The 26,816-nt window shown below is 41.4% G+C and overlaps 1 protein-coding gene across 1 annotated transcript in view; it reads left to right on the forward strand.

Annotated features, from left to right (window-relative positions):
* The window catches only part of fa55c (FAM55C), a 38,748-nt gene that overhangs the window by 7,313 nt on the left and 4,619 nt on the right, over positions 1-26,816 (forward strand). Inside the window, 1 exon segment of the mRNA NM_001173775.1 lies at positions 8,478-8,554. Coding sequence (NP_001167246.1) covers positions 8,489-8,554 — 66 coding nt within the window. The 5' untranslated portion in view covers positions 8,478-8,488.

The following is a 26,816-nucleotide window of genomic DNA, read 5'->3' on the forward strand; positions in this document are numbered from 1 at the left end:
GTCCGTCACTCCTCAACAGGCCAGGCTTGGTCCTGTTTGTGGGTGAGTCCCAGAAAGAGGGCCAATTATCTACAAATTCTATCTTTTGGGAGGGGCAGAAAACAGTTTTCAACCAGCGATTGAGTTGTGAGACTCTGCTGTAGAGCTCATCACTCCCCCTAACTGGGAGGGGGCCAGAGACAATTAATCGATGCCGACACATCTTTCTAGCTGATTTACACGCTGAAGCTATGTTGCGCTTGGTGACCTCTGACTGTTTCATCCTAACATCGTTGGTGCCGACGTGGATAACAATATCTCTATACTCTCTACACTCGCCAGTTTTAGCTTTAGCCAGCACCGTCTTTAGATTAGCCTTAACGTCGGTAGCCCTGCCCCCTGGTAAACAGTGTATGATCGCTGGATGATTAGTTTTAAGTCTAATACTGCGGGTAATGGAGTCGCCAATGACTAGGGTTTTCAATTTGTCAGAGCTAATGGTGGGAGCCGTCGGCGTCTCAGACCCCACAACGGGAGGAGTAGAGACCAGAGAAGTCTCGGCCTCCGACTCCGACTCGCTTAATGGGGAGAACCGGTTGAAAGTTTCTGTCGGCTGAATAAGCGACACCGGTTGAGCATTCCTACAGCGTTTCCCTCCAGAAGCCATGAGAAAGATGTCCGGCTGCGGGGACCGTGCGAGGGGGTTTATACTAACGTTACTATCTGTACTTACTGGTGGCACAGACGCTGTTTCATCCTTTCCTACACTGAAATTACCCTTGCCTAACGATCGCGTCTGAAGCTGGGCTTGCAGCACAGCTATCCTTGCCGTAAGGCGATCGTTCTCCTGTATATTATAAGTACAACGACTGCAATTTGAAGGCATCATGTTAATGTTACTTAGCTTCGGCTGTTTGAAGTCCTGACGAACCATGTCCAGATAAAACCTCCGGGGTGAAAAAGTTGAATGAAAAAAGTTGAGTGAGGGAAAAAGTAAAAATATACGGTAATGAAAAAGTAAAAAACCGTCAGGTATCAAAGTAAGATCGGCAACAAAAACGCACAGCAGCGTAAACAAGTCTGCAAGTTGAATTCGGAAATACACTCAATTAGTATTTGGTAGAATTGCATTTAAATTGTTTAACTTGGGGTCAAACGTTTCAGGTAGCCTTCCACAAGCTTCCACAAGCTTCTCACAATCAGTTGTGTGACTGAGTCAGGTTTGTGGGCCTCCTTGCTCGCACATGCTTTTTCAGTTCTGCCCACAAATTTTCTATAGGCTTGAGGTCAGGGCTTTGTGATGACCACTCCAATACCTTGACTTTGTTGTCCTTGATACCTCCAGTATCTTCACAAGGTCCTTTGCTGCTGTTCTGGGATTGATTTGCACTTTTTGCACCAAATTACGTTCATCTCTAGGAGACAGAACACGTCTCCTTCCTGAGCGGTATAACGGCTGCGTGGTCCCATGGTGTTTATACTTGCGTACTGTTGTTTGTACATGAACGTGGTACCTTCAGGCGTTTGGAAATTGCTCCCAGGGATGAACCAGACTTGTGGAGGTCTACACATTTTTTCTAAGATATTGGCTGGTATCTTTCTATTTTCCAGTGATGTCAAGCAAAGAGGCACTGAGTTTGAAGGTTGGCCTTGAAATACATCCACAGATACACCTCCAATTGACTCAAATTATGTCAATTAGCCTATCAGAAGCTTCTAAAGACATTACATAATTTTCTGGAATTTTCCAAGCTGTTTTAAAGGCACAGTCAACTTGGTGTATGTAAACTGCTGACCCACTGGAATTGTGATACAGTGAAATAATATGTCTGTAAACAATTGTTGGAAAAATTACTTGTGTCATGCACAAAGTAGATGTCCTAACCGACTTGCCAAAACTAGTTTGTTAACAAGAAATTTGTGGAGTGGTTGAAAAACGAGTTTTAATGACTCCAACCTAAGTGTATGTAAACTTCCGACTTCGACTGTGTTTCCACACTTTGAGTTTGGAATAATAGCCTACTGTGAAATTGCCAAAATTATGATAATGCCCTTTTAATGTAAACCTTTTCAGACAGTCAGCGGAATATTACCGAGTTCCCTGGTCTAGGTGACCAAAGCCACGAAATTAACAAACAAACAACAAATCAACATGCAAAAAAGTATTACTTTAACACCATAAGCATGCATAAAAAGGTATTTAACTGCAACAAAATGACTAATCCAAAACATAGATTTTTATTGGTAAAATGACAATGTAAACTGATAGTGTTAGCCAGCTAGCTAGGGTGGGCAAGTTAGCTGGTCCTGCTGATGGACATGGGTGCTGACGTATCACCACCCATACAATGTTTTCTACTGTGATTAGTCTTCTTCTTCAGTGAGGGTTAACATGGTTGGCGTCCAATAAATGTTGCATTACCGCCACCTACAAGACTGGAACGCAACTCCCTTATTCTTTGCTTGAAATAATAAATAAACAAACAAATACCCTACCATCTAACACTACACTCACAAAAAAAATAAAAATAAATAACCCCACCCTACTACACTATTTAAATCTATTTAGTCCTATTTCAGGCCAACAACTGGAAAGGATTGGACACCACTGCTCAACACACCCTGTAACTCTTCTGATTTCAAGTCTCGCACACCCAAATATCTCTCTGCAGCTGCCACCACAACCTCAATTTTCTGCGACTTATGTTCTATCCCTGAAGTACCGTTGCTATAAATGCAAAAAATCCAATCTTACTGAAACACATATCAGCTGTTGGCCTATCCCTCTGTACTGGTACAGATCTACTACTCCCATCACTCCTCTCAGGATCCCTCCCCCTTGGGCACCCCTACAATTGACACATACCACTACTTTCCCCAATGCTACACATTCCTTTGTCTCATGCCCTTCTGCACACTTCTCACACCTAAGAACCTCTCTCCTACACACTGCTGCCACATGCCCATAAGCTTGACACCTGTAACAACTTAATGTATTCGGCACAAAAGCTCATACAGGATAACTTACATATCCTAACATCACTTTGTCGGGCAAAGACTCAACATCAAAACTAAAAAAGAACAGACAATGACTCTTCTGTTTCACCACTTATGCCACCGTCTGCGTCGCACCAAACGACGAGTATCACAAACACCGGGAATCTTCCCCTTCAGTTGGTCAACTTTTACATTTACTGCTACCCCAGTATTCATTCCTTTCAATGGCGCCCTTTTCTTGAGAGCGAAACAATTCACATTTCTTGCTTCCATTCGTTTAACGCGGGGCACCTTCTCCCTCAGACCAGCAGAAACACAAATAATTATCACAAAACCACTTCTGGTTACCGTCACCGATTTTCCCCACAACCCAACTCTGTTTTCACGCACCCTTAAACCACACCTGGATCAGCCAAAAGGCAAGGGTCCACTTTTTCCAAAAACTTCACTCCTACTGTCACTTGTGATTGGTCAACAACGACAGCATCACTTCAAAAATAGAGCAGAATCCTATTTTCTCCGCCTTATCTGAGCAGCTTCCATTGGCACGAGCACTGCCGACTGCCCCACCTGGATATAATTTCTATCTAGAATTTTTATTATACAGCCGATTTTGACTTTGTCTGTGGTAACTAGTGGAAACGGTTGTGCCTGTTGTTCACATGCGTATCTGCCCTCTCATTGGCTAGAATTGTCCCACCTGATCTTGGCTCCTCCTGACTGCCTTCTATTTTTGAAGACATTTATTTTCCTTGTTAGAATGGCCACTAGAGTATCATGATATGATTATTTAGTGTCTCATAATTATTACTTGCATATCGCATAATTTTGAGATGGCCTACTACTCATAATGGATGAAAAAAAATTGTGTGTGGGGAGTGGGGTGACAGGAACTGGCTTCCATTAGATTAGACATCCATGTACCCATGAACAAAAGATTTGGTGCAAACCATGCATGTAAACTAGTTTTGGTTGCAGCCCAAGGAGTGGCAAGGAGGAACCTTTTGAGTAGGCTTAACAGAAAACAGCAACAGGGCGTCATCATTTTTACAGTACAGTGATAAGATTTCCTCTTTTTTTTGGGGTCATTTCATTTTGACAGTTTTTTTCCATCACTTTAGTGCAATTTTCACAAGTGTGTGTGTGGTACATTTTCAAAGCTCTTAAGCACATTTTCTATTGACTGAGTACAACAAACAAATTCACAAAGTCACTTGTTCACTGCACCAAATCACTCTTTCAATTTGCATACATCTGCTTTTCACAATGCAATATTCACATTCAATTTGACAAGATTTTCTTGTCATTTGTTAACAGTACATTTAACTGAATAAATACTGAACCAAAATGGAATAGTGTCAATATACATATACAATGAACACTACAAACAATTGAGACGAGCCTGCTACAGTTTATTTTATTTTTATATTGTTTTTGTGAAATACCATGTCAAGATTTAGTCACCAATACATCAGATAATTATAGGTTCATCATTTAGTCATTTTATATTCCACAATATAATACAAATGTCAATTGTGCACACAGCCTGGAATCAAACCAGGGTCTGTAGTGACGCCTGTAGCACAGAGATGCAGTGCCTTAGACAGCTGCGCCTTATAGAGTGACTCTTTCCACTTTGTCCTATTGAAGCACACTGGCTGATGGAGAATGATGATGTAGTATTTACAGCCACATCCATATAGGATTTGGTTTTACCTTCCAACATAAAATGTCAAATTGATACATGTATGATGAGAGAACCTAGAAATTAACAGTGTTTAGCAGTTATCAAACTATATATATGTTAAAGCTGCAATATGTAACTTTTGGGCGACCTGACAAAATTCACATAGAAATGTGAGTTATAGATCTGTCATCCTCAATGAAGGCAAGTCTAAGAAGCGGTAGATCTGTTCTATGTACACTAGTTTTGTTTTTTCATCCTTTACTTTCAGTTTTGTACACCAGCTCCAAACAGCTGAAAATCCAATCTATTTGGCTATGGAAAATGTATATTTCAGAGGTTTAGAAGGTACAATGATTCTCCAAGAATGTTTTAAAATTTAAGTAAGAAAATATTTGCTAAAAAAAACACTTGAGGCTGAGGAGCAAGTTTCACACATCCCCATGTTCTACACTGAAGCCTTGTTCACACCGCGGTTCTTACTGCTCAAATCAGTTGGGTTTTTCAAATCCGTTTTGGAATACTGACTGTCTAAACAGCAAGTTATGTGACCAAGTCAGACTTGTGTGTGTTCAGATAGTCATTTGCTAACATGGCTACGCTATTTGTCATAGTAACGACTGGTGTGTGTTCGGTAGTGTAGGCTGATTGGTGGTGGTGCTTGTGCTTCCTATCACTCAGAAGTTATGTAGCAAGCCAAGGTGACAACAATGCCTTCCATGGACGTTTCCCAGTTGCTTTGAATGTTCAAAATCATAGTGTTAGAACAATTTTATAGCCTCAAAGGATAAGATAATCCAACTTTCAAAATGTGTCCTTTTTGGCTAGCCACAGCAGTCAACTAGCCATCTATCTTATTGTTTAGCTCATATCACATTTTATTGGTTGCATACACATATTTTGCAGATGTTATCGCAGGTGCAGCAAAATGCTTATGTTTCTAGCTCCAACTGTGCAGTAATACCTAAAAACACAAAACACATAAATCCCAAATAAAGAAATGAAGAAATATCAGAACGAGCAATGTCAGAGTCCAGCACATTCACAAAAATGGATCGCACCTACAGACAGTGAGTCATGTGGCCGTGGCTTGCTATATAAAGCAGGCAGACAGGCATCGAGGCATTCAGTTACTGTTCGATTGAACGTTAGAATAGGCAAAACAAGTGACCTAAGCGACTGAGTGTGGTATGATCGTCGGTGCCAGATCCAGTATCTCAGAAACGGCCGCCTTCCTGGGCTTTTCACGCAGGGCAGTGTCCAGTTAGCGGCAGTCTTGTGGGCAAAAACAGCTCGTTGATGAGAGAGGTCGAAGCAGAATAACAAGGTTCGATTCCCACGGGGGGCCAATACGATTATTATTTTTTTAAATGCATGAAATGAAATGTATGCAACTGTAAGTCGCTCTGGATAAGAGCGTCTGCTAAATGACTAAAATGTAAATGTCTAACAGACGGGCCACAAACAGGCAAATAACAGTGGTGTGTAGAACGGCATCTCGGAATGCATAACTCATCGATCCTTGTCATTGATGGGCTATTGCAGCAGACGACCATGACGGGTTCCACTGCTATCAGCTAAAAACAAAAAGAAGTGGCTCCAGTGGGCACGCAATCACCAAAACTGGACAATTGCGTAGTGGAAAAACATTGCCTTGAACATGACAGCTAGTTAAATTTACTTGAGTGGCCTGCGCAGTCCCCAGACCACAACCCAACAAAACATATTCGGGATGAGATTGAACGGGCTGTTCTCAGCATGAATGTACCTCTGTCCAATCTGGAAAAAGTCTGCTCATCCATATTAACAAAAATGCTTGCTATTCAGATTGACTAACGTCACATATAGAGGAAGGAGCCCGATATCTCACAGGATGTATAAATCAGAAATGTCCCTTTTAGAACTGGCCACCAAATAGGGTAATAAGAGGAAGTCCAGCAGCGGGAAGAGGGAGAAGGTAGATGAAACTTGGCCGAAGTTCTACACATTTTTTCGTCGATGAAACATTCAATCTCAATTTAGTTTTCTTTTCCAGAACTATAATCTGTTACGAACAGAGTGAACTAAGTTTTGTGGAATTTTTGTGGTTTAAAAGTACAACGGCGAATTTATTTATTGCACTCGCGCACTTCACAGAGAAGGCGTTCCCTGATGGAAATATGCAAATACATGCTAAAACGTGCCAATAGGATCTCTCTAACTCTTGTTTGGCTCTGCCCACCTCCTTGCTTGTTCTGCACAATATGCTTCTTTTGCTCCCATCGGAAATGACACTGATGAGATATCTTGGGTTAGTTACCAGTATCTTTGCTAATGTTCTTGTCACTTGCTAGCAAACTAGCTAGCAAACTTCAGCTACCACAGTCATGTCAAACATTGCACCTGGAATGACACACTAGCTGCATTTTTGTTTGTTTGAGCTTTGTTCTATTGGTATTTACTTGGATATATCCATAATGATGTTAACCCCCTCTGTTACAAAACAAATAGTAGCCTTCAATATAAAGTTGTTTTTGATCAAATAAAAACCTGTCACTTTTTTTGTGCTTTTACCCATTTTTCGCGATATCCAATTGGTAGTTTCAGTCTTGTCCCATCGCTGCAACTCCTGTACGGACTCAGAAGAGGCGAAGGTCGGGAGCCATGTGTCCTCCGAAACACGACCCTGCCAAGCCTCACTGCTTCTTGACACACTGCTCGCTTAACCCGGAAGCCAGCCGCACCAATGTGTCCGAGGAAACACAGTACACCTGGCGACTGAAGTCTTCTTGCAGGCGCCCGGCCCGCCACAAGGAGTCGCTAGGACAAGGAAATCCGGCCAGCCAAACCTTCCCCTAACCCGGACGACGCTGGGCCAATTGTACGCCGCCTCATGGGTCTCACGGTCACAGCTGGCTGTGACACAGCCTGGGATCGAACCCGGGTCTGTAGTGATGCCTCAAGTCCTGCGATGCAGTGACTTAGTACCGCTGCACCACTCGGGAGGCCCACTTTATCACTTTCACAAGGTTGTAGTAATTAAAGTTTCAGCTATTATGACATTGGCTGAAATCTAGGTTTTGCCTTTAGATTTCGAGAAAATGAACAACAATAATATAATTCAGTTACCATGACCTTTATGAATTATGAAACCTTTCTGCTTTAAGTGATTTTTGGATTACATAAATGCATCAAGATTTACAAGAACTTACATTAGCTGATGAAGGTCTCCTAAACTTGTGTTTACCACAGACCTTATTTTTGGCATTTATCCAAACAATTAATTTCCCTATAGGCTTTGGCCAATGAGCCATGGTGGAGTTAGTGCCTACAAAAAGATGCCATTACTATTGCTCTCTATTGAGCCTCCAGACAGTGCCCATCTGCATCTCCTCCAGTGCGAGCACGAGCTGCAGTATATAGCTTCATGTAGGCTAGCAACAACAGTTGAATTCGCAGCTCTCTATTTTGATCAAGAACAAGAGTGGTAGGCTTTACCAAACAAAACTGAAAATGTGACCAGACAAGCAGCAAGTTGACAAAACAATGCATGCAGTCAGCTAGATAGCTAACTTTAGCATCCACCATCCTCATGTGTTTCTCTCTAGCAGTGAAGTTCTCTCCAAAGTCCAAGTACAAAGCAAAGCATATTGTTGATTTGCCCCATCCATCCTGCTGAGAACTTGATAAATTCAGCTTCCCCTCTGAGAATAAACCAGACCTACATTATAGGTCCATTCTATTAATTTACACATTTTCATTCATATTTGTATAATTGTGAATGTTTATTATTACTGTACTCAAGTTCACTTTGATGTTCTCTTTAATTTACCAACAGATATATGGAGGATGGGAAGACTGCTTCAGCTACTGATATTGGCTTTGATTCTATTGATCTGCATTTATGTTTTATTTGTAAGTTCTGAAATGGAACCCAAGCAAAATGTATAAACAGAGCTTCAGATGTTAAGACTGGCATGCCATCCACAGGATAATTTTAAACATTTTATTTTGTTTTAACCATTGTGAAGCTATACATTGTTTACGACAGCATTATTGATACAAGATTATACAGTGCATTCGGAAAGTATTCAGATCCTTTTCCCAAATGTTGTTACGTTACAGCCTTATTCTAAAATTGATTAAATAAAAAAAATCCTCATCTACACACAATGCTCCATAACATTTTAGAAAATGGATAAAAAATAAAACATAGAAATACCTTAAGTATTCAGACCCTTTGCTATGAGACTTGAAATTGAGCTCAGGTGCATTCTGTTTCTGTTGATCATCCTTGAGATGTTTCTACAACTTGATTGGAGTCCACCTGTGGTAAATTCAATTGATTGGACATGATTTAGAAAGGCACACACACTGTCAACTGTGGGACCTTATATAGACAGGTATGTCAGAGCAAAAACTAAGCCATGAGGTCGAAGGAATTGTCCATGGAGCTCTGAGACAGGATTGTATCGAGGCGAAGATCTGGGGAAGGGTACAAAAAAATATCTGCAGCATTGAAGGTCCCCAAGAACACAGTGACCTCCTTCATTCTTAAATAGAATAAGTTTGGAACCACCAAGACTCTTCCTAGAGCTGTCAGCCTGGCCAAACTGAGCAATCGGGGGAGAAGGGCCTTGGTCAGGGAGGTGACCAAGAACCCGATGGTCACTCTGACAGAGCTCCAGTTCTGCTCCAGTTCTGCAGCACACCACCATTCAGGCCCTTATGATAAAGTGGCCAGACGGAAGCCACTCCTCAGTAAAAGGCACAACAGCCCGCTTGGAGTTGAACAAAAGGCACCTAAAGACTCGCAGAACCTGAGAAACAAGATTCTCTGGTCTGACGAAACCAAGATTGAACTCTTTGGCCTGAATGCCACGCATCACATCTGGAGGAAACTTGGCACCATCCCTACGGTGGCAGGTAGCCTAGTGGTTAGAGTGTTTGGCCAGTAACCGAAAGGTTTCTGGTTTGAATCCCCGAGCTGACAAGGTAAAAATCTGTCATTCTGCCCCTCAACAGTTATCCCACTGTTCCCCGGTAGGTCGTCGTTGTAAATAAGAATTTGTTCTTAACTGACTTGCCTAGCTAAATAAAGGTTAAATTAAAGCGTGGTGGCAGCATCATGGTGTGGGGATGTTTTTCAGCTGCAGGGACTGGGAGACTAGTCTGGATTGAGGGAAAGATGAACTAAGCAAAGTAAAGAGATCCTTGATGAAAACCTGCTCTAGTAGACTCAGGACCTCAGACTGGGGTGAAGGTTCCCCTTCCAACAGGACAATGACCCTAAGCACACAGCCAAGACAACACAGGAGTGGCTTTGGGACAAGTCTCTGAATGTCCTTGAGTGGCCCAGCCAGAGCCCGGAATTGAACCCAATCGAACATCTCTGGAGAGACCTGAAAATAGCTGTGCAGCAATGCTCCCCATACAACCTGACAGAGCTTAAGAGGATCTGCAGAGAAGAATGGGATAAACTCCCCAAATACAGGTGTGCCAAGCTTGTAAGGCGTCATACCCAAGAAGACTCGAGGCTGTAATCCCTGCCAAAGGTGCTTCAACAAAAGTACTGAGTATAGGGTGTCTGAATACTTATGTAATTGTGATATTTCAGTTTTTAATTTGAATACATTTGCTAAAATTTCTAAACCTGTTTTTGCTTTGTCAATATGGGATATTGTGTGTGTGTAGATTGATGAGGGAAAATAACAATTTAATCAATTTTAGAAGAAGGCTGTGACTTCTCAAAATGTGGAAAAGGTCAAGGCATCTAAATACTTTCCGAATGTACTGTGTTTGGGGTTTTGATGGGGTAAGACAGCTATACTAAGCTCAAGAGGTATTAAGGTACCATAATTTCCGGACTATTAAGCGCACCTGAATATAAGCTGCGCCCACTTAATAAAAAAAAATATACACTGCTCAAAAAAATAAATGGAACACTAAAATAACACATCCTAGATCTGAATGAATTAAAGTAATCTTATTAAATACTTTTTTCTTTACATAGTTGAATGTGCTGACAACAAAATCACACAAAAATAATCAATGGAAATCCAATTTATCAACCCATGGAGGTCTGGATTTGGAGTCACACTAAAAATTAAAGTGGAAAACCACACTACAGGCTGATCCAACTTTGATGTAATGTCCTTAAAACAAGTCAAAATGAGGCTCAGTTGTGTGTGTGTGTGTGTGTGTGTGGCCTCCACGTGCCTGTATGACCTCCCTACAATGCCTGGGCATGCTCCTGATGAGGTGGCGGATGGTCTCCTGAGGGATCTCCTCCCAGACCTGGACTAAAGCATCAAAACTAAAAAAGAACAGACAATGACTCTTCTGTTTCACCACTTATGCCACCGTCTGCGTCGCACCAAACGACGAGTATCACAAACACCGGGAATCTTCCCCTTCAGTTGGTCAACTTTTACATTTACTGCTACCCCAGTATTCATTCCTTTCAATGGCGCCCTTTTCTTGAGAGCGAAACAATTCACATTTCTTGCTTCCATTCGTTTAACGCGGGCACCTTCTCCCTCAGACCAGCAGAAACACAAATAATTATCACAAAACCACTTCTGGTTACCGTCACCGATTTTCCCCACAACCCAACTCTGTTTTCACGCACCCTTAAACCACACCTGGATCAGCCAAAAGGCAAGGGTCCACTTTTTCCAAAAACTTCACTCCTACTGTCACTTGTGATTGGTCAACAACGACAGCATCACTTCAAAAATAGAGCAGAATCCTATTTTCTCCGCCTTATCTGAGCAGCTTCCATTGGCACGAGCACTGCCGACTGCCCCACCTGGATATAATTTCTATCTAGAATTTTTATTATACAGCCGATTTTGACTTTGTCTGTGGTAACTAGTGGAAACGGTTGTGCCTGTTGTTCACATGCGTATCTGCCCTCTCATTGGCTAGAATTGTCCCACCTGATCTTGGCTCCTCCTGACTGCCTTCTATTTTTGAAGACATTTATTTTCCTTGTTAGAATGGCCACTAGAGTATCATGATATGATTATTTAGTGTCTCATAATTATTACTTGCATATCGCATAATTTTGAGATGGCCTACTACTCATAATGGATGAAAAAAAATTGTGTGTGGGGAGTGGGGTGACAGGAACTGGCTTCCATTAGATTAGACATCCATGTACCCATGAACAAAAGATTTGGTGCAAACCATGCATGTAAACTAGTTTTGGTTGCAGCCCAAGGAGTGGCAAGGAGGAACCTTTTGAGTAGGCTTAACAGAAAACAGCAACAGGGCGTCATCATTTTTACAGTACAGTGATAAGATTTCCTCTTTTTTTGGGGTCATTTCATTTTGACAGTTTTTTCCATCACTTTAGTGCAATTTTCACAAGTGTGTGTGTGGTACATTTTCAAAGCTCTTAAGCACATTTTCTATTGACTGAGTACAACAAACAAATTCACAAAGTCACTTGTTCACTGCACCAAATCACTCTTTCAATTTGCATACATCTGCTTTTCACAATGCAATATTCACATTCAATTTGACAAGATTTTCTTGTCATTTGTTAACAGTACATTTAACTGAATAAATACTGAACCAAAATGGAATAGTGTCAATATACATATACAATGAACACTACAAACAATTGAGACGAGCCTGCTACAGTTTATTTTATTTTTATATTGTTTTTGTGAAATACCATGTCAAGATTTAGTCACCAATACATCAGATAATTATAGGTTCATCATTTAGTCATTTTATATTCCACAATATAATACAAATGTCAATTGTGCACACAGCCTGGAATCAAACCAGGGTCTGTAGTGACGCCTGTAGCACAGAGATGCAGTGCCTTAGACAGCTGCGCCTTATAGAGTGACTCTTTCCACTTTGTCCTATTGAAGCACACTGGCTGATGGAGAATGATGATGTAGTATTTACAGCCACATCCATATAGGATTTGGTTTTACCTTCCAACATAAAATGTCAAATTGATACATGTATGATGAGAGAACCTAGAAATTAACAGTGTTTAGCAGTTATCAAACTATATATATGTTAAAGCTGCAATATGTAACTTTTGGGCGACCTGACAAAATTCACATAGAAATGTGAGTTATAGATCTGTCATCCTCAATGAAGGCAAGTCTAAGAAGCGGTAGATCTGTTCTATGTACACTAGTTTTGTTTTTTCATCCTTTACTTTCAGTTTTGTACACCAGCTCCAAACAGCTGAAAATCCAATCTATTTGGCTATGGAAAATGTATATTTCAGAGGTTTAGAAGGTACAATGATTCTCCAAGAATGTTTTAAAATTTAAGTAAGAAAATATTTGCTAAAAAAACACTTGAGGCTGAGGAGCAAGTTTCACACATCCCCATGTTCTACACTGAAGCCTTGTTCACACCGCGGTTCTTACTGCTCAAATCAGTTGGGTTTTTCAAATCCGTTTTGGAATACTGACTGTCTAAACAGCAAGTTATGTGACCAAGTCAGACTTGTGTGTGTTCAGATAGTCATTTGCTAACATGGCTACGCTATTTGTCATAGTAACGACTGGTGTGTGTTCGGTAGTGTAGGCTGATTGGTGGTGGTGCTTGTGCTTCCTATCACTCAGAAGTTATGTAGCAAGCCAAGGTGACAACAATGCCTTCCATGGACGTTTCCCAGTTGCTTTGAATGTTCAAAATCATAGTGTTAGAACAATTTTATAGCCTCAAAGGATAAGATAATCCAACTTTCAAAATGTGTCCTTTTTGGCTAGCCACAGCAGTCAACTAGCCATCTATCTTATTGTTTAGCTCATATCACATTTTATTGGTTGCATACACATATTTTGCAGATGTTATCGCAGGTGCAGCAAAATGCTTATGTTTCTAGCTCCAACTGTGCAGTAATACCTAAAAACACAAAACACATAAATCCCAAATAAAGAAATGAAGAAATATCAGAACGAGCAATGTCAGAGTCCAGCACATTCACAAAAATGGATCGCACCTACAGACAGTGAGTCATGTGGCCGTGGCTTGCTATATAAAGCAGGCAGACAGGCATCGAGGCATTCAGTTACTGTTCGATTGAACGTTAGAATAGGCAAAACAAGTGACCTAAGCGACTGAGTGTGGTATGATCGTCGGTGCCAGATCCAGTATCTCAGAAACGGCCGCCTTCCTGGGCTTTTCACGCAGGGCAGTGTCCAGTTAGCGGCAGTCTTGTGGGCAAAAACAGCTCGTTGATGAGAGAGGTCGAAGCAGAATAACAAGGTTCGATTCCCACGGGGGCCAATACGATTATTATTTTTTAAATGCATGAAATGAAATGTATGCAACTGTAAGTCGCTCTGGATAAGAGCGTCTGCTAAATGACTAAAATGTAAATGTCTAACAGACGGGCCACAAACAGGCAAATAACAGTGGTGTGTAGAACGGCATCTCGGAATGCATAACTCATCGATCCTTGTCATTGATGGGCTATTGCAGCAGACGACCATGACGGGTTCCACTGCTATCAGCTAAAAACAAAAAGAAGTGGCTCCAGTGGGCACGCAATCACCAAAACTGGACAATTGCGTAGTGGAAAAACATTGCCTTGAACATGACAGCTAGTTAAATTTACTTGAGTGGCCTGCGCAGTCCCCAGACCACAACCCAACAAAACATATTCGGGATGAGATTGAACGGGCTGTTCTCAGCATGAATGTACCTCTGTCCAATCTGGAAAAAGTCTGCTCATCCATATTAACAAAAATGCTTGCTATTCAGATTGACTAACGTCACATATAGAGGAAGGAGCCCGATATCTCACAGGATGTATAAATCAGAAATGTCCCTTTTAGAACTGGCCACCAAATAGGGTAATAAGAGGAAGTCCAGCAGCGGGAAGAGGGAGAAGGTAGATGAAACTTGGCCGAAGTTCTACACATTTTTTCGTCGATGAAACATTCAATCTCAATTTAGTTTTCTTTTCCAGAACTATAATCTGTTACGAACAGAGTGAACTAAGTTTTGTGGAATTTTTGTGGTTTAAAAGTACAACGGCGAATTTATTTATTGCACTCGCGCACTTCACAGAGAAGGCGTTCCCTGATGGAAATATGCAAATACATGCTAAAACGTGCCAATAGGATCTCTCTAACTCTTGTTTGGCTCTGCCCACCTCCTTGCTTGTTCTGCACAATATGCTTCTTTTGCTCCCATCGGAAATGACACTGATGAGATATCTTGGGTTAGTTACCAGTATCTTTGCTAATGTTCTTGTCACTTGCTAGCAAACTAGCTAGCAAACTTCAGCTACCACAGTCATGTCAAACATTGCACCTGGAATGACACACTAGCTGCATTTTTGTTTGTTTGAGCTTTGTTCTATTGGTATTTACTTGGATATATCCATAATGATGTTAACCCCCTCTGTTACAAAACAAATAGTAGCCTTCAATATAAAGTTGTTTTTGATCAAATAAAAACCTGTCACTTTTTTGTGCTTTTACCCATTTTTCGCGATATCCAATTGGTAGTTTCAGTCTTGTCCCATCGCTGCAACTCCTGTACGGACTCAGAAGAGGCGAAGGTCGGGAGCCATGTGTCCTCCGAAACACGACCCTGCCAAGCCTCACTGCTTCTTGACACACTGCTCGCTTAACCCGGAAGCCAGCCGCACCAATGTGTCCGAGGAAACACAGTACACCTGGCGACTGAAGTCTTCTTGCAGGCGCCCGGCCCGCCACAAGGAGTCGCTAGGACAAGGAAATCCGGCCAGCCAAACCTTCCCCTAACCCGGACGACGCTGGGCCAATTGTACGCCGCCTCATGGGTCTCACGGTCACAGCTGGCTGTGACACAGCCTGGGATCGAACCCGGGTCTGTAGTGATGCCTCAAGTCCTGCGATGCAGTGACTTAGTACCGCTGCACCACTCGGGAGGCCCACTTTATCACTTTCACAAGGTTGTAGTAATTAAAGTTTCAGCTATTATGACATTGGCTGAAATCTAGGTTTTGCCTTTAGATTTCGAGAAAATGAACAACAATAATATAATTCAGTTACCATGACCTTTATGAATTATGAAACCTTTCTGCTTTAAGTGATTTTTGGATTACATAAATGCATCAAGATTTACAAGAACTTACATTAGCTGATGAAGGTCTCCTAAACTTGTGTTTACCACAGACCTTATTTTTGGCATTTATCCAAACAATTAATTTCCCTATAGGCTTTGGCCAATGAGCCATGGTGGAGTTAGTGCCTACAAAAAGATGCCATTACTATTGCTCTCTATTGAGCCTCCAGACAGTGCCCATCTGCATCTCCTCCAGTGCGAGCACGAGCTGCAGTATATAGCTTCATGTAGGCTAGCAACAACAGTTGAATTCGCAGCTCTCTATTTTGATCAAGAACAAGAGTGGTAGGCTTTACCAAACAAAACTGAAAATGTGACCAGACAAGCAGCAAGTTGACAAAACAATGCATGCAGTCAGCTAGATAGCTAACTTTAGCATCCACCATCCTCATGTGTTTCTCTCTAGCAGTGAAGTTCTCTCCAAAGTCCAAGTACAAAGCAAAGCATATTGTTGATTTGCCCCATCCATCCTGCTGAGAACTTGATAAATTCAGCTTCCCCTCTGAGAATAAACCAGACCTACATTATAGGTCCATTCTATTAATTTACACATTTTCATTCATATTTGTATAATTGTGAATGTTTATTATTACTGTACTCAAGTTCACTTTGATGTTCTCTTTAATTTACCAACAGATATATGGAGGATGGGAAGACTGCTTCAGCTACTGATATTGGCTTTGATTCTATTGATCTGCATTTATGTTTTATTTGTAAGTTCTGAAATGGAACCCAAGCAAAATGTATAAACAGAGCTTCAGATGTTAAGACTGGCATGCCATCCACAGGATAATTTTAAACATTTTATTTTGTTTTAACCATTGTGAAGCTATACATTGTTTACGACAGCATTATTGATACAAGATTATACAGTGCATTCGGAAAGTATTCAGATCCTTTTCCCAAATGTTGTTACGTTACAGCCTTATTCTAAAATTGATTAAATAAAAAAAATCCTCATCTACACACAATGCTCCATAACATTTTAGAAAATGGATAAAAAATAAAACATAGAAATACCTTAAGTATTCAGACCCTTTGCTATGAGACTTGAAATTGAGCTCAGGTGCATTCTGTTTCTGTTGATCATCCTTGAGATGTTTCTACAACTTGATTGGAGTCCACCTGTGGTAAATTCAATTGATTGGACATGATTTAGAAAGGCGCACACACTGTCAACTGTGGGACCTTATATAGACAGGTATGTCAGAGCAAAAACTAAGCCATGAGGTCGAAGGAATTGTCCATGGAGCTCTGAGACAGGATTGTATCGAGGCGAAGATCTGGGGAAGGGTACAAAAAAATATCTGCAGCATTGAAGGTCCCCAAGAACACAGTGACCTCCTTCATTCTTAAATAGAATAAGTTTGGAACCACCAAGACTCTTCCTAGAGCTGTCAGCCTGGCCAAACTGAGCAATCGGGGGAGAAGGGCCTTGGTCAGGGAGGTGACCAAGAACCCGATGGTCACTCTGACAGAGCTCCAGTTCTGCTCCAGTTCTGCAGCACACCACCATTCAGGCCCTTATGATAAAGTGGCCAGACGGAAGCCACTCCTCAGTAAAAGGCACAACAGCCCGCTTGGAGTTGAACAAAAGGCACCTAAAGACTCGCAGAACCTGAGAAACAAGATTCTCTGGTCTGACGAAACCAAGATTGAACTCTTTGGCCTGAATGCCACGCATCACATCTGGAGGAAACTTGGCACCATCCCTACGGTGGCAGGTAGCCTAGTGGTTAGAGTGTTTGGCCAGTAACCGAAAGGTTTCTGGTTTGAATCCCCGAGCTGACAAGGTAAAAATCTGTCATTCTGCCCCTCAACAGTTATCCCACTGTTCCCCGGTAGGTCGTCGTTGTAAATAAGAATTTGTTCTTAACTGACTTGCCTAGCTAAATAAAGGTTAAATTAAAGCGTGGTGGCAGCATCATGGTGTGGGGATGTTTTTCAGCTGCAGGGACTGGGAGACTAGTCTGGATTGAGGGAAAGATGAACTAAGCAAAGTAAAGAGATCCTTGATGAAAACCTGCTCTAGTAGACTCAGGACCTCAGACTGGGGTGAAGGTTCCCCTTCCAACAGGACAATGACCCTAAGCACACAGCCAAGACAACACAGGAGTGGCTTTGGGACAAGTCTCTGAATGTCCTTGAGTGGCCCAGCCAGAGCCCGGAATTGAACCCAATCGAACATCTCTGGAGAGACCTGAAAATAGCTGTGCAGCAATGCTCCCCATACAACCTGACAGAGCTTAAGAGGATCTGCAGAGAAGAATGGGATAAACTCCCCAAATACAGGTGTGCCAAGCTTGTAGCGTCATACCCAAGAAGACTCGAGGCTGTAATCCCTGCCAAAGGTGCTTCAACAAAAGTACTGAGTATAGGGTGTCTGAATACTTATGTAATTGTGATATTTCAGTTTTTAATTTGAATACATTTGCTAAAATTTCTAAACCTGTTTTTGCTTTGTCAATATGGGATATTGTGTGTGTGTAGATTGATGAGGGAAAATAACAATTTAATCAATTTTAGAAGAAGGCTGTGACTTCTCAAAATGTGGAAAAGGTCAAGGCATCTAAATACTTTCCGAATGTACTGTGTTTGGGGTTTTGATGGGGTAAGACAGCTATACTAAGCTCAAGAGGTATTAAGGTACCATAATTTCCGGACTATTAAGCGCACCTGAATATAAGCTGCGCCCACTTAATAAAAAAAAATATACACTGCTCAAAAAAATAAATGGAACACTAAAATAACACATCCTAGATCTGAATGAATTAAAGTAATCTTATTAAATACTTTTTTCTTTACATAGTTGAATGTGCTGACAACAAAATCACACAAAAATAATCAATGGAAATCCAATTTATCAACCCATGGAGGTCTGGATTTGGAGTCACACTAAAAATTAAAGTGGAAAACCACACTACAGGCTGATCCAACTTTGATGTAATGTCCTTAAAACAAGTCAAAATGAGGCTCAGTTGTGTGTGTGTGTGTGTGTGTGGCCTCCACGTGCCTGTATGACCTCCCTACAATGCCTGGGCATGCTCCTGATGAGGTGGCGGATGGTCTCCTGAGGGATCTCCTCCCAGACCTGGACTAAAGCATCAAAACTAAAAAAGAACAAACAATGACTCTTCTGTTTCACCACTTATGCCACCGTCTGCGTCGCACCAAACGACGAGTATCACAAACACCGGGAATCTTCCCCTTCAGTTGGTCAACTTTTACATTTACTGCTACCCCAGTATTCATTCCTTTCAATGGCGCCCTTTTCTTGAGAGCGAAACAATTCACATTTCTTGCTTCCATTCGTTTAACGCGGGCACCTTCTCCCTCAGACCAGCAGAAACACAAATAATTATCACAAAACCACTTCTGGTTACCGTCACCGATTTTCCCCACAACCAACTCTGTTTTCACGCACCCTTAAACCACACCTGGATCAGCCAAAAGGCAAGGGTCCACTTTTTCCAAAAACTTCACTCCTACTGTCACTTGTGATTGGTGAACAACGACAGCATCACTTCAAAAATAGAGCAGAATCCTATTTTCTCCGCCTTATCTGAGCAGCTTCCATTGGCACGAGCACTGCCGACTGCCCCACCTGGATATAATTTCTATCTAGAATTTTTATTATACAGCCGATTTTGACTTTGTCTGTGGTAACTAGTGGAAACGGTTGTGCCTGTTGTTCACATGCGTATCTGCCCTCTCATTGGCTAGAATTGTCCCACCTGATCTTGGCTCCTCCTGACTGCCTTCTATTTTTGAAGACATTTATTTTCCTTGTTAGAATGGCCACTAGAGTATCATGATATGATTATTTAGTGTCTCATAATTATTACTTGCATATCGCATAATTTTGAGATGGCCTACTACTCATAATGGATGAAAAAAAATTGTGTGTGGGGGGTGGGGTGACAGGAACTGGCTTCCATTAGATTAGACATCCATGTACCCATGAACAAAAGATTTGGTGCAAACCATGCATGTAAACTAGTTTTGGTTGCAGCCCAAGGAGTGGCAAGGAGGAACCTTTTGAGTAGGCTTAACAGAAAACAGCAACAGGGCGTCATCATTTTTACAGTACAGTGATAAGATTTCCTCTTTTTTTTGGGGTCATTTCATTTTGACAGTTTTTTTCCATCACTTTAGTGCAATTTTCACAAGTGTGTGTGTGGTACATTTTCAAAGCTCTTAAGCACATTTTCTATTGACTGAGTACAACAAACAAATTCACAAAGTCACTTGTTCACTGCACCAAATCACTCTTTCAATTTGCATACATCTGCTTTTCACAATGCAATATTCACATTCAATTTGACAAGATTTTCTTGTCATTTGTTAACAGTACATTTAACTGAATAAATACTGAACCAAAATGGAATAGTGTCAATATACATATACAATGAACACTACAAACAATTGAGACGAGCCTGCTACAGTTTATTTTATTTTTATATTGTTTTTGTGAAATACCATGTCAAGATTTAGTCACCAATACATCAGATAATTATAGGTTCATCATTTAGTCATTTTATATTCCACAATATAATACAAATGTCAATTGTGCACACAGCCTGGAATCAAACCAGGGTCTGTAGTGACGCCTGTAGCACAGAGATGCAGTGCCTTAGACAGCTGCGCCTTATAGAGTGACTCTTTCCACTTTGTCCTATTGAAGCACACTGGCTGATGGAGAATGATGATGTAGTATTTACAGCCACATCCATATAGGATTTGGTTTTACCTTCCAACATAAAATGTCAAATTGATACATGTATGATGAGAGAACCTAGAAATTAACAGTGTTTAGCAGTTATCAAACTATATATATGTTAAAGCTGCAATATGTAACTTTTGGGCGACCTGACAAAATTCACATAGAAATGTGAGTTATAGATCTGTCATCCTCAATGAAGGCAAGTCTAAGAAGCGGTAGATCTGTTCTATGTACACTAGTTTTGTTTTTTCATCCTTTACTTTCAGTTTTGTACACCAGCTCCAAACAGCTGAAAATCCAATCTATTTGGCTATGGAAAATGTATATTTCAGAGGTTTAGAAGGTACAATGATTCTCCAAGAATGTTTTAAAATTTAAGTAAGAAAATATTTGCTAAAAAAACACTTGAGGCTGAGGAGCAAGTTTCACACATCCCCATGTTCTACACTGAAGCCTTGTTCACACCGCGGTTCTTACTGCTCAAATCAGTTGGGTTTTTCAAATCCGTTTTGGAATACTGACTGTCTAAACAGCAAGTTATGTGACCAAGTCAGACTTGTGTGTGTTCAGATAGTCATTTGCTAACATGGCTACGCTATTTGTCATAGTAACGACTGGTGTGTGTTCGGTAGTGTAGGCTGATTGGTGGTGGTGCTTGTGCTTCCTATCACTCAGAAGTTATGTAGCAAGCCAAGGTGACAACAATGCCTTCCATGGACGTTTCCCAGTTGCTTTGAATGTTCAAAATCATAGTGTTAGAACAATTTTATAGCCTCAAAGGATAAGATAATCCAACTTTCAAAATGTGTCCTTTTTGGCTAGCCACAGCAGTCAACTAGCCATCTATCTTATTGTTTAGCTCATATCACATTTTATTGGTTGCATACACATATTTTGCAGATGTTATCGCAGGTGCAGCAAAATGCTTATGTTTCTAGCTCCAACTGTGCAGTAATACCTAAAAACACAAAACACATAAATCCCAAATAAAGAAATGAAGAAATATCAGAACGAGCAATGTCAGAGTCCAGCACATTCACAAAAATGGATCGCACCTACAGACAGTGAGTCATGTGGCCGTGGCTTGCTATATAAAGCAGGCAGACAGGCATCGAGGCATTCAGTTACTGTTCGATTGAACGTTAGAATAGGCAAAACAAGTGACCTAAGCGACTGAGTGTGGTATGATCGTCGGTGCCAGATCCAGTATCTCAGAAACGGCCGCCTTCCTGGGCTTTTCACGCAGGGCAGTGTCCAGTTAGCGGCAGTCTTGTGGGCAAAAACAGCTCGTTGATGAGAGAGGTCGAAGCAGAATAACAAGGTTCGATTCCCACGGGGGCCAATACGATTATTATTTTTTAAATGCATGAAATGAAATGTATGCAACTGTAAGTCGCTCTGGATAAGAGCGTCTGCTAAATGACTAAAATGTAAATGTCTAACAGACGGGCCACAAACAGGCAAATAACAGTGGTGTGTAGAACGGCATCTCGGAATGCATAACTCATCGATCCTTGTCATTGATGGGCTATTGCAGCAGACGACCATGACGGGTTCCACTGCTATCAGCTAAAAACAAAAAGAAGTGGCTCCAGTGGGCACGCAATCACCAAAACTGGACAATTGCGTAGTGGAAAAACATTGCCTTGAACATGACAGCTAGTTAAATTTACTTGAGTGGCCTGCGCAGTCCCCAGACCACAACCCAACAAAACATATTCGGGATGAGATTGAACGGGCTGTTCTCAGCATGAATGTACCTCTGTCCAATCTGGAAAAAGTCTGCTCATCCATATTAACAAAAATGCTTGCTATTCAGATTGACTAACGTCACATATAGAGGAAGGAGCCCGATATCTCACAGGATGTATAAATCAGAAATGTCCCTTTTAGAACTGGCCACCAAATAGGGTAATAAGAGGAAGTCCAGCAGCGGGAAGAGGGAGAAGGTAGATGAAACTTGGCCGAAGTTCTACACATTTTTTCGTCGATGAAACATTCAATCTCAATTTAGTTTTCTTTTCCAGAACTATAATCTGTTACGAACAGAGTGAACTAAGTTTTGTGGAATTTTTTGTGGTTTAAAAGTACAACGGCGAATTTATTTATTGCACTCGCGCACTTCACAGAGAAGGCGTTCCCTGATGGAAATATGCAAATACATGCTAAAACGTGCCAATAGGATCTCTCTAACTCTTGTTTGGCTCTGCCCACCTCCTTGCTTGTTCTGCACAATATGCTTCTTTTGCTCCCATCGGAAATGACACTGATGAGATATCTTGGGTTAGTTACCAGTATCTTTGCTAATGTTCTTGTCACTTGCTAGCAAACTAGCTAGCAAACTTCAGCTACCACAGTCATGTCAAACATTGCACCTGGAATGACACACTAGCTGCATTTCTGTTTGTTTGAGCTTTGTTCTATTGGTATTTACTTGGATATATCCATAATGATGTTAACCCCCTCTGTTACAAAACAAATAGTAGCCTTCAATATAAAGTTGTTTTTGATCAAATAAAAACCTGTCACTTTTTTTGTGCTTTTACCCATTTTTCGCGATATCCAATTGGTAGTTTCAGTCTTGTCCCATCGCTGCAACTCCTGTACGGACTCAGAAGAGGCGAAGGTCGGGAGCCATGTGTCCTCCGAAACACGACCCTGCCAAGCCTCACTGCTTCTTGACACACTGCTCGCTTAACCCGGAAGCCAGCCGCACCAATGTGTCCGAGGAAACACAGTACACCTGGCGACTGAAGTCTTCTTGCAGGCGCCCGGCCCGCCACAAGGAGTCGCTAGGACAAGGAAATCCGGCCAGCCAAACCTTCCCCTAACCCGGACGACGCTGGGCCAATTGTACGCCGCCTCATGGGTCTCACGGTCACAGCTGGCTGTGACACAGCCTGGGATCGAACCCGGGTCTGTAGTGATGCCTCAAGTCCTGCGATGCAGTGACTTAGTACCGCTGCACCACTCGGGAGGCCCACTTTATCACTTTCACAAGGTTGTAGTAATTAAAGTTTCAGCTATTATGACATTGGCTGAAATCTAGGTTTTGCCTTTAGATTTCGAGAAAATGAACAACAATAATATAATTCAGTTACCATGACCTTTATGAATTATGAGACCTTTCTGCTTTAAGTGATTTTTGGATTACATAAATGCATCAAGATTTACAAGAACTTACATTAGCTGATGAAGGTCTCCTAAACTTGTGTTTACCACAGACCTTATTTTTGGCATTTATCCAAACAATTAATTTCCCTATAGGCTTTGGCCAATGAGCCATGGTGGAGTTAGTGCCTACAAAAAGATGCCATTACTATTGCTCTCTATTGAGCCTCCAGACAGTGCCCATCTGCATCTCCTCCAGTGCGAGCACGAGCTGCAGTATATAGCTTCATGTAGGCTAGCAACAACAGTTGAATTCGCAGCTCTCTATTTTGATCAAGAACAAGAGTGGTAGGCTTTACCAAACAAAACTGAAAATGTGACCAGACAAGCAGCAAGTTGACAAAACAATGCATGCAGTCAGCTAGATAGCTAACTTTAGCATCCACCATCCTCATGTGTTTCTCTCTAGCAGTGAAGTTCTCTCCAAAGTCCAAGTACAAAGCAAAGCATATTGTTGATTTGCCCCATCCATCCTGCTGAGAACTTGATAAATTCAGCTTCCCCTCTGAGAATAAACCAGACCTACATTATAGGTCCATTCTATTAATTTACACATTTTCATTCATATTTGTATAATTGTGAATGTTTATTATTACTGTACTCAAGTTCACTTTGATGTTCTCTTTAATTTACCAACAGATATATGGAGGATGGGAAGACTGCTTCAGCTACTGATATTGGCTTTGATTCTATTGATCTGCATTTATGTTTTATTTGTAAGTTCTGAAATGGAACCCAAGCAAAATGTATAAACAGAGCTTCAGATGTTAAGACTGGCATGCCATCCACAGGATAATTTTAAACATTTTATTTTGTTTTAACCATTGTGAAGCTATACATTGTTTACGACAGCATTATTGATACAAGATTATACAGTGCATTTGGAAAGTATTCAGATCCTTTTCCCAAATGTTGTTACGTTACAGCCTTATTCTAAAATTGATTAAATAAAAAAATCCTCATCTACACACAATGCTCCATAACATTTTAGAAAATGGATAAAAAATAAAACATAGAAATACCTTAAGTATTCAGACCCTTTGCTATGAGACTTGAAATTGAGCTCAGGTGCATTCTGTTTCTGTTGATCATCCTTGAGATGTTTCTACAACTTGATTGGAGTCCACCTGTGGTAAATTCAATTGATTGGACATGATTTAGAAAGGCACACACACTGTCAACTGTGGGACCTTATATAGACAGGTATGTCAGAGCAAAAACTAAGCCATGAGGTCGAAGGAATTGTCCATGGAGCTCTGAGACAGGATTGTATCGAGGCGAAGATCTGGGGAAGGGTACAAAAAAATATCTGCAGCATTGAAGGTCCCCAAGAACACAGTGACCTCCTTCATTCTTAAATAGAATAAGTTTGGAACCACCAAGACTCTTCCTAGAGCTGTCAGCCTGGCCAAACTGAGCAATCGGGGGAGAAGGGCCTTGGTCAGGGAGGTGACCAAGAACCCGATGGTCACTCTGACAGAGCTCCAGTTCTGCTCCAGTTCTGCAGCACACCACCATTCAGGCCCTTATGATAAAGTGGCCAGACGGAAGCCACTCCTCAGTAAAAGGCACAACAGCCCGCTTGGAGTTGAACAAAAGGCACCTAAAGACTCGCAGAACCTGAGAAACAAGATTCTCTGGTCTGACGAAACCAAGATTGAACTCTTTGGCCTGAATGCCACGCATCACACCTGGAGGAAACTTGGCACCATCCCTACGGTGGCAGGTAGCCTAGTGGTTAGAGTGTTTGGCCAGTAACCGAAAGGTTTCTGGTTTGAATCCCCGAGCTGACAAGGTAAAAATCTGTCATTCTGCCCCTCAACAGTTATCCCACTGTTCCCCGGTAGGTCGTCGTTGTAAATAAGAATTTGTTCTTAACTGACTTGCCTAGCTAAATAAAGGTTAAATTAAAGCGTGGTGGCAGCATCATGGTGTGGGGATGTTTTTCAGCTGCAGGGACTGGGAGACTAGTCTGGATTGAGGGAAAGATGAACTAAGCAAAGTAAAGAGATCCTTGATGAAAACCTGCTCTAGAACACTCAGGACCTCAGACTGGGGTGAAGGTTCCCCTTCCAACAGGACAATGACCCTAAGCACACAGCCAAGACAACACAGGAGTGGCTTTGGGACAAGTCTCTGAATGTCCTTGAGTGGCCCAGCCAGAGCCCGGAATTGAACCCAATCGAACATCTCTGGAGAGACCTGAAAATAGCTGTGCAGCAATGCTCCCCATACAACCTGACAGAGCTTAAGAGGATCTGCAGAGAAGAATGGGATAAACTCCCCAAATACAGGTGTGCCAAGCTTGTAGCGTCATACCCAAGAAGACTCGAGGCTGTAATCCCTGCCAAAGGTGCTTCAACAAAAGTACTGAGTATAGGGTGTCTGAATACTTATGTAATTGTGATATTTCAGTTTTTAATTTGAATACATTTGCTAAAATTTCTAAACCTGTTTTTGCTTTGTCAATATGGGATATTGTGTGTGTGTAGATTGATGAGGGAAAATAACAATTTAATCAATTTTAGAAGAAGGCTGTGACTTCTCAAAATGTGGAAAAGGTCAAGGCATCTAAATACTTTCCGAATGTACTGTGTTTGGGGTTTTGATGGGGTAAGACAGCTATACTAAGCTCAAGAGGTATTAAGGTACCATAATTTCCGGACTATTAAGCGCACCTGAATATAAGCTGCGCCCACTTAATAAAAAAAAATATACACTGCTCAAAAAAATAAATGGAACACTAAAATAACACATCCTAGATCTGAATGAATGAAATAATCTTATTAAATACTTTTTTCTTTACATAGTTGAATGTGCTGACAACAAAATCACACAAAAATAATCAATGGAAATCCAATTTATCAACCCATGGAGGTCTGGATTTGGAGTCACACTCAAAATTAAAGTGGAAAACCACACTACAGGCTGATCCAACTTTGATGTAATGTCCTTAAAACAAGTCAAAATGAGGCTCAGTTGTGTGTGTGTGTGTGTGTGGCCTCCACGTGCCTGTATGACCTCCCTACAATGCCTGGGCATGCTCCTGATGAGGTGGCGGATGGTCTCCTGAGGGATCTCCTCCCAGACCTGGACTAAAGCATCCGCCAACTCCTGGACAGTCTGTGGTGCAATGTGGCGTTGGTGGATGGAGCGAGACATGATGTCCCAGATGTGCTCAAT

This window comes from Salmo salar, chromosome ssa05, assembly GCF_905237065.1.
Source record: "Salmo salar chromosome ssa05, Ssal_v3.1, whole genome shotgun sequence".
Lineage (NCBI taxonomy): Eukaryota > Metazoa > Chordata > Actinopteri > Salmoniformes > Salmonidae > Salmo > Salmo salar.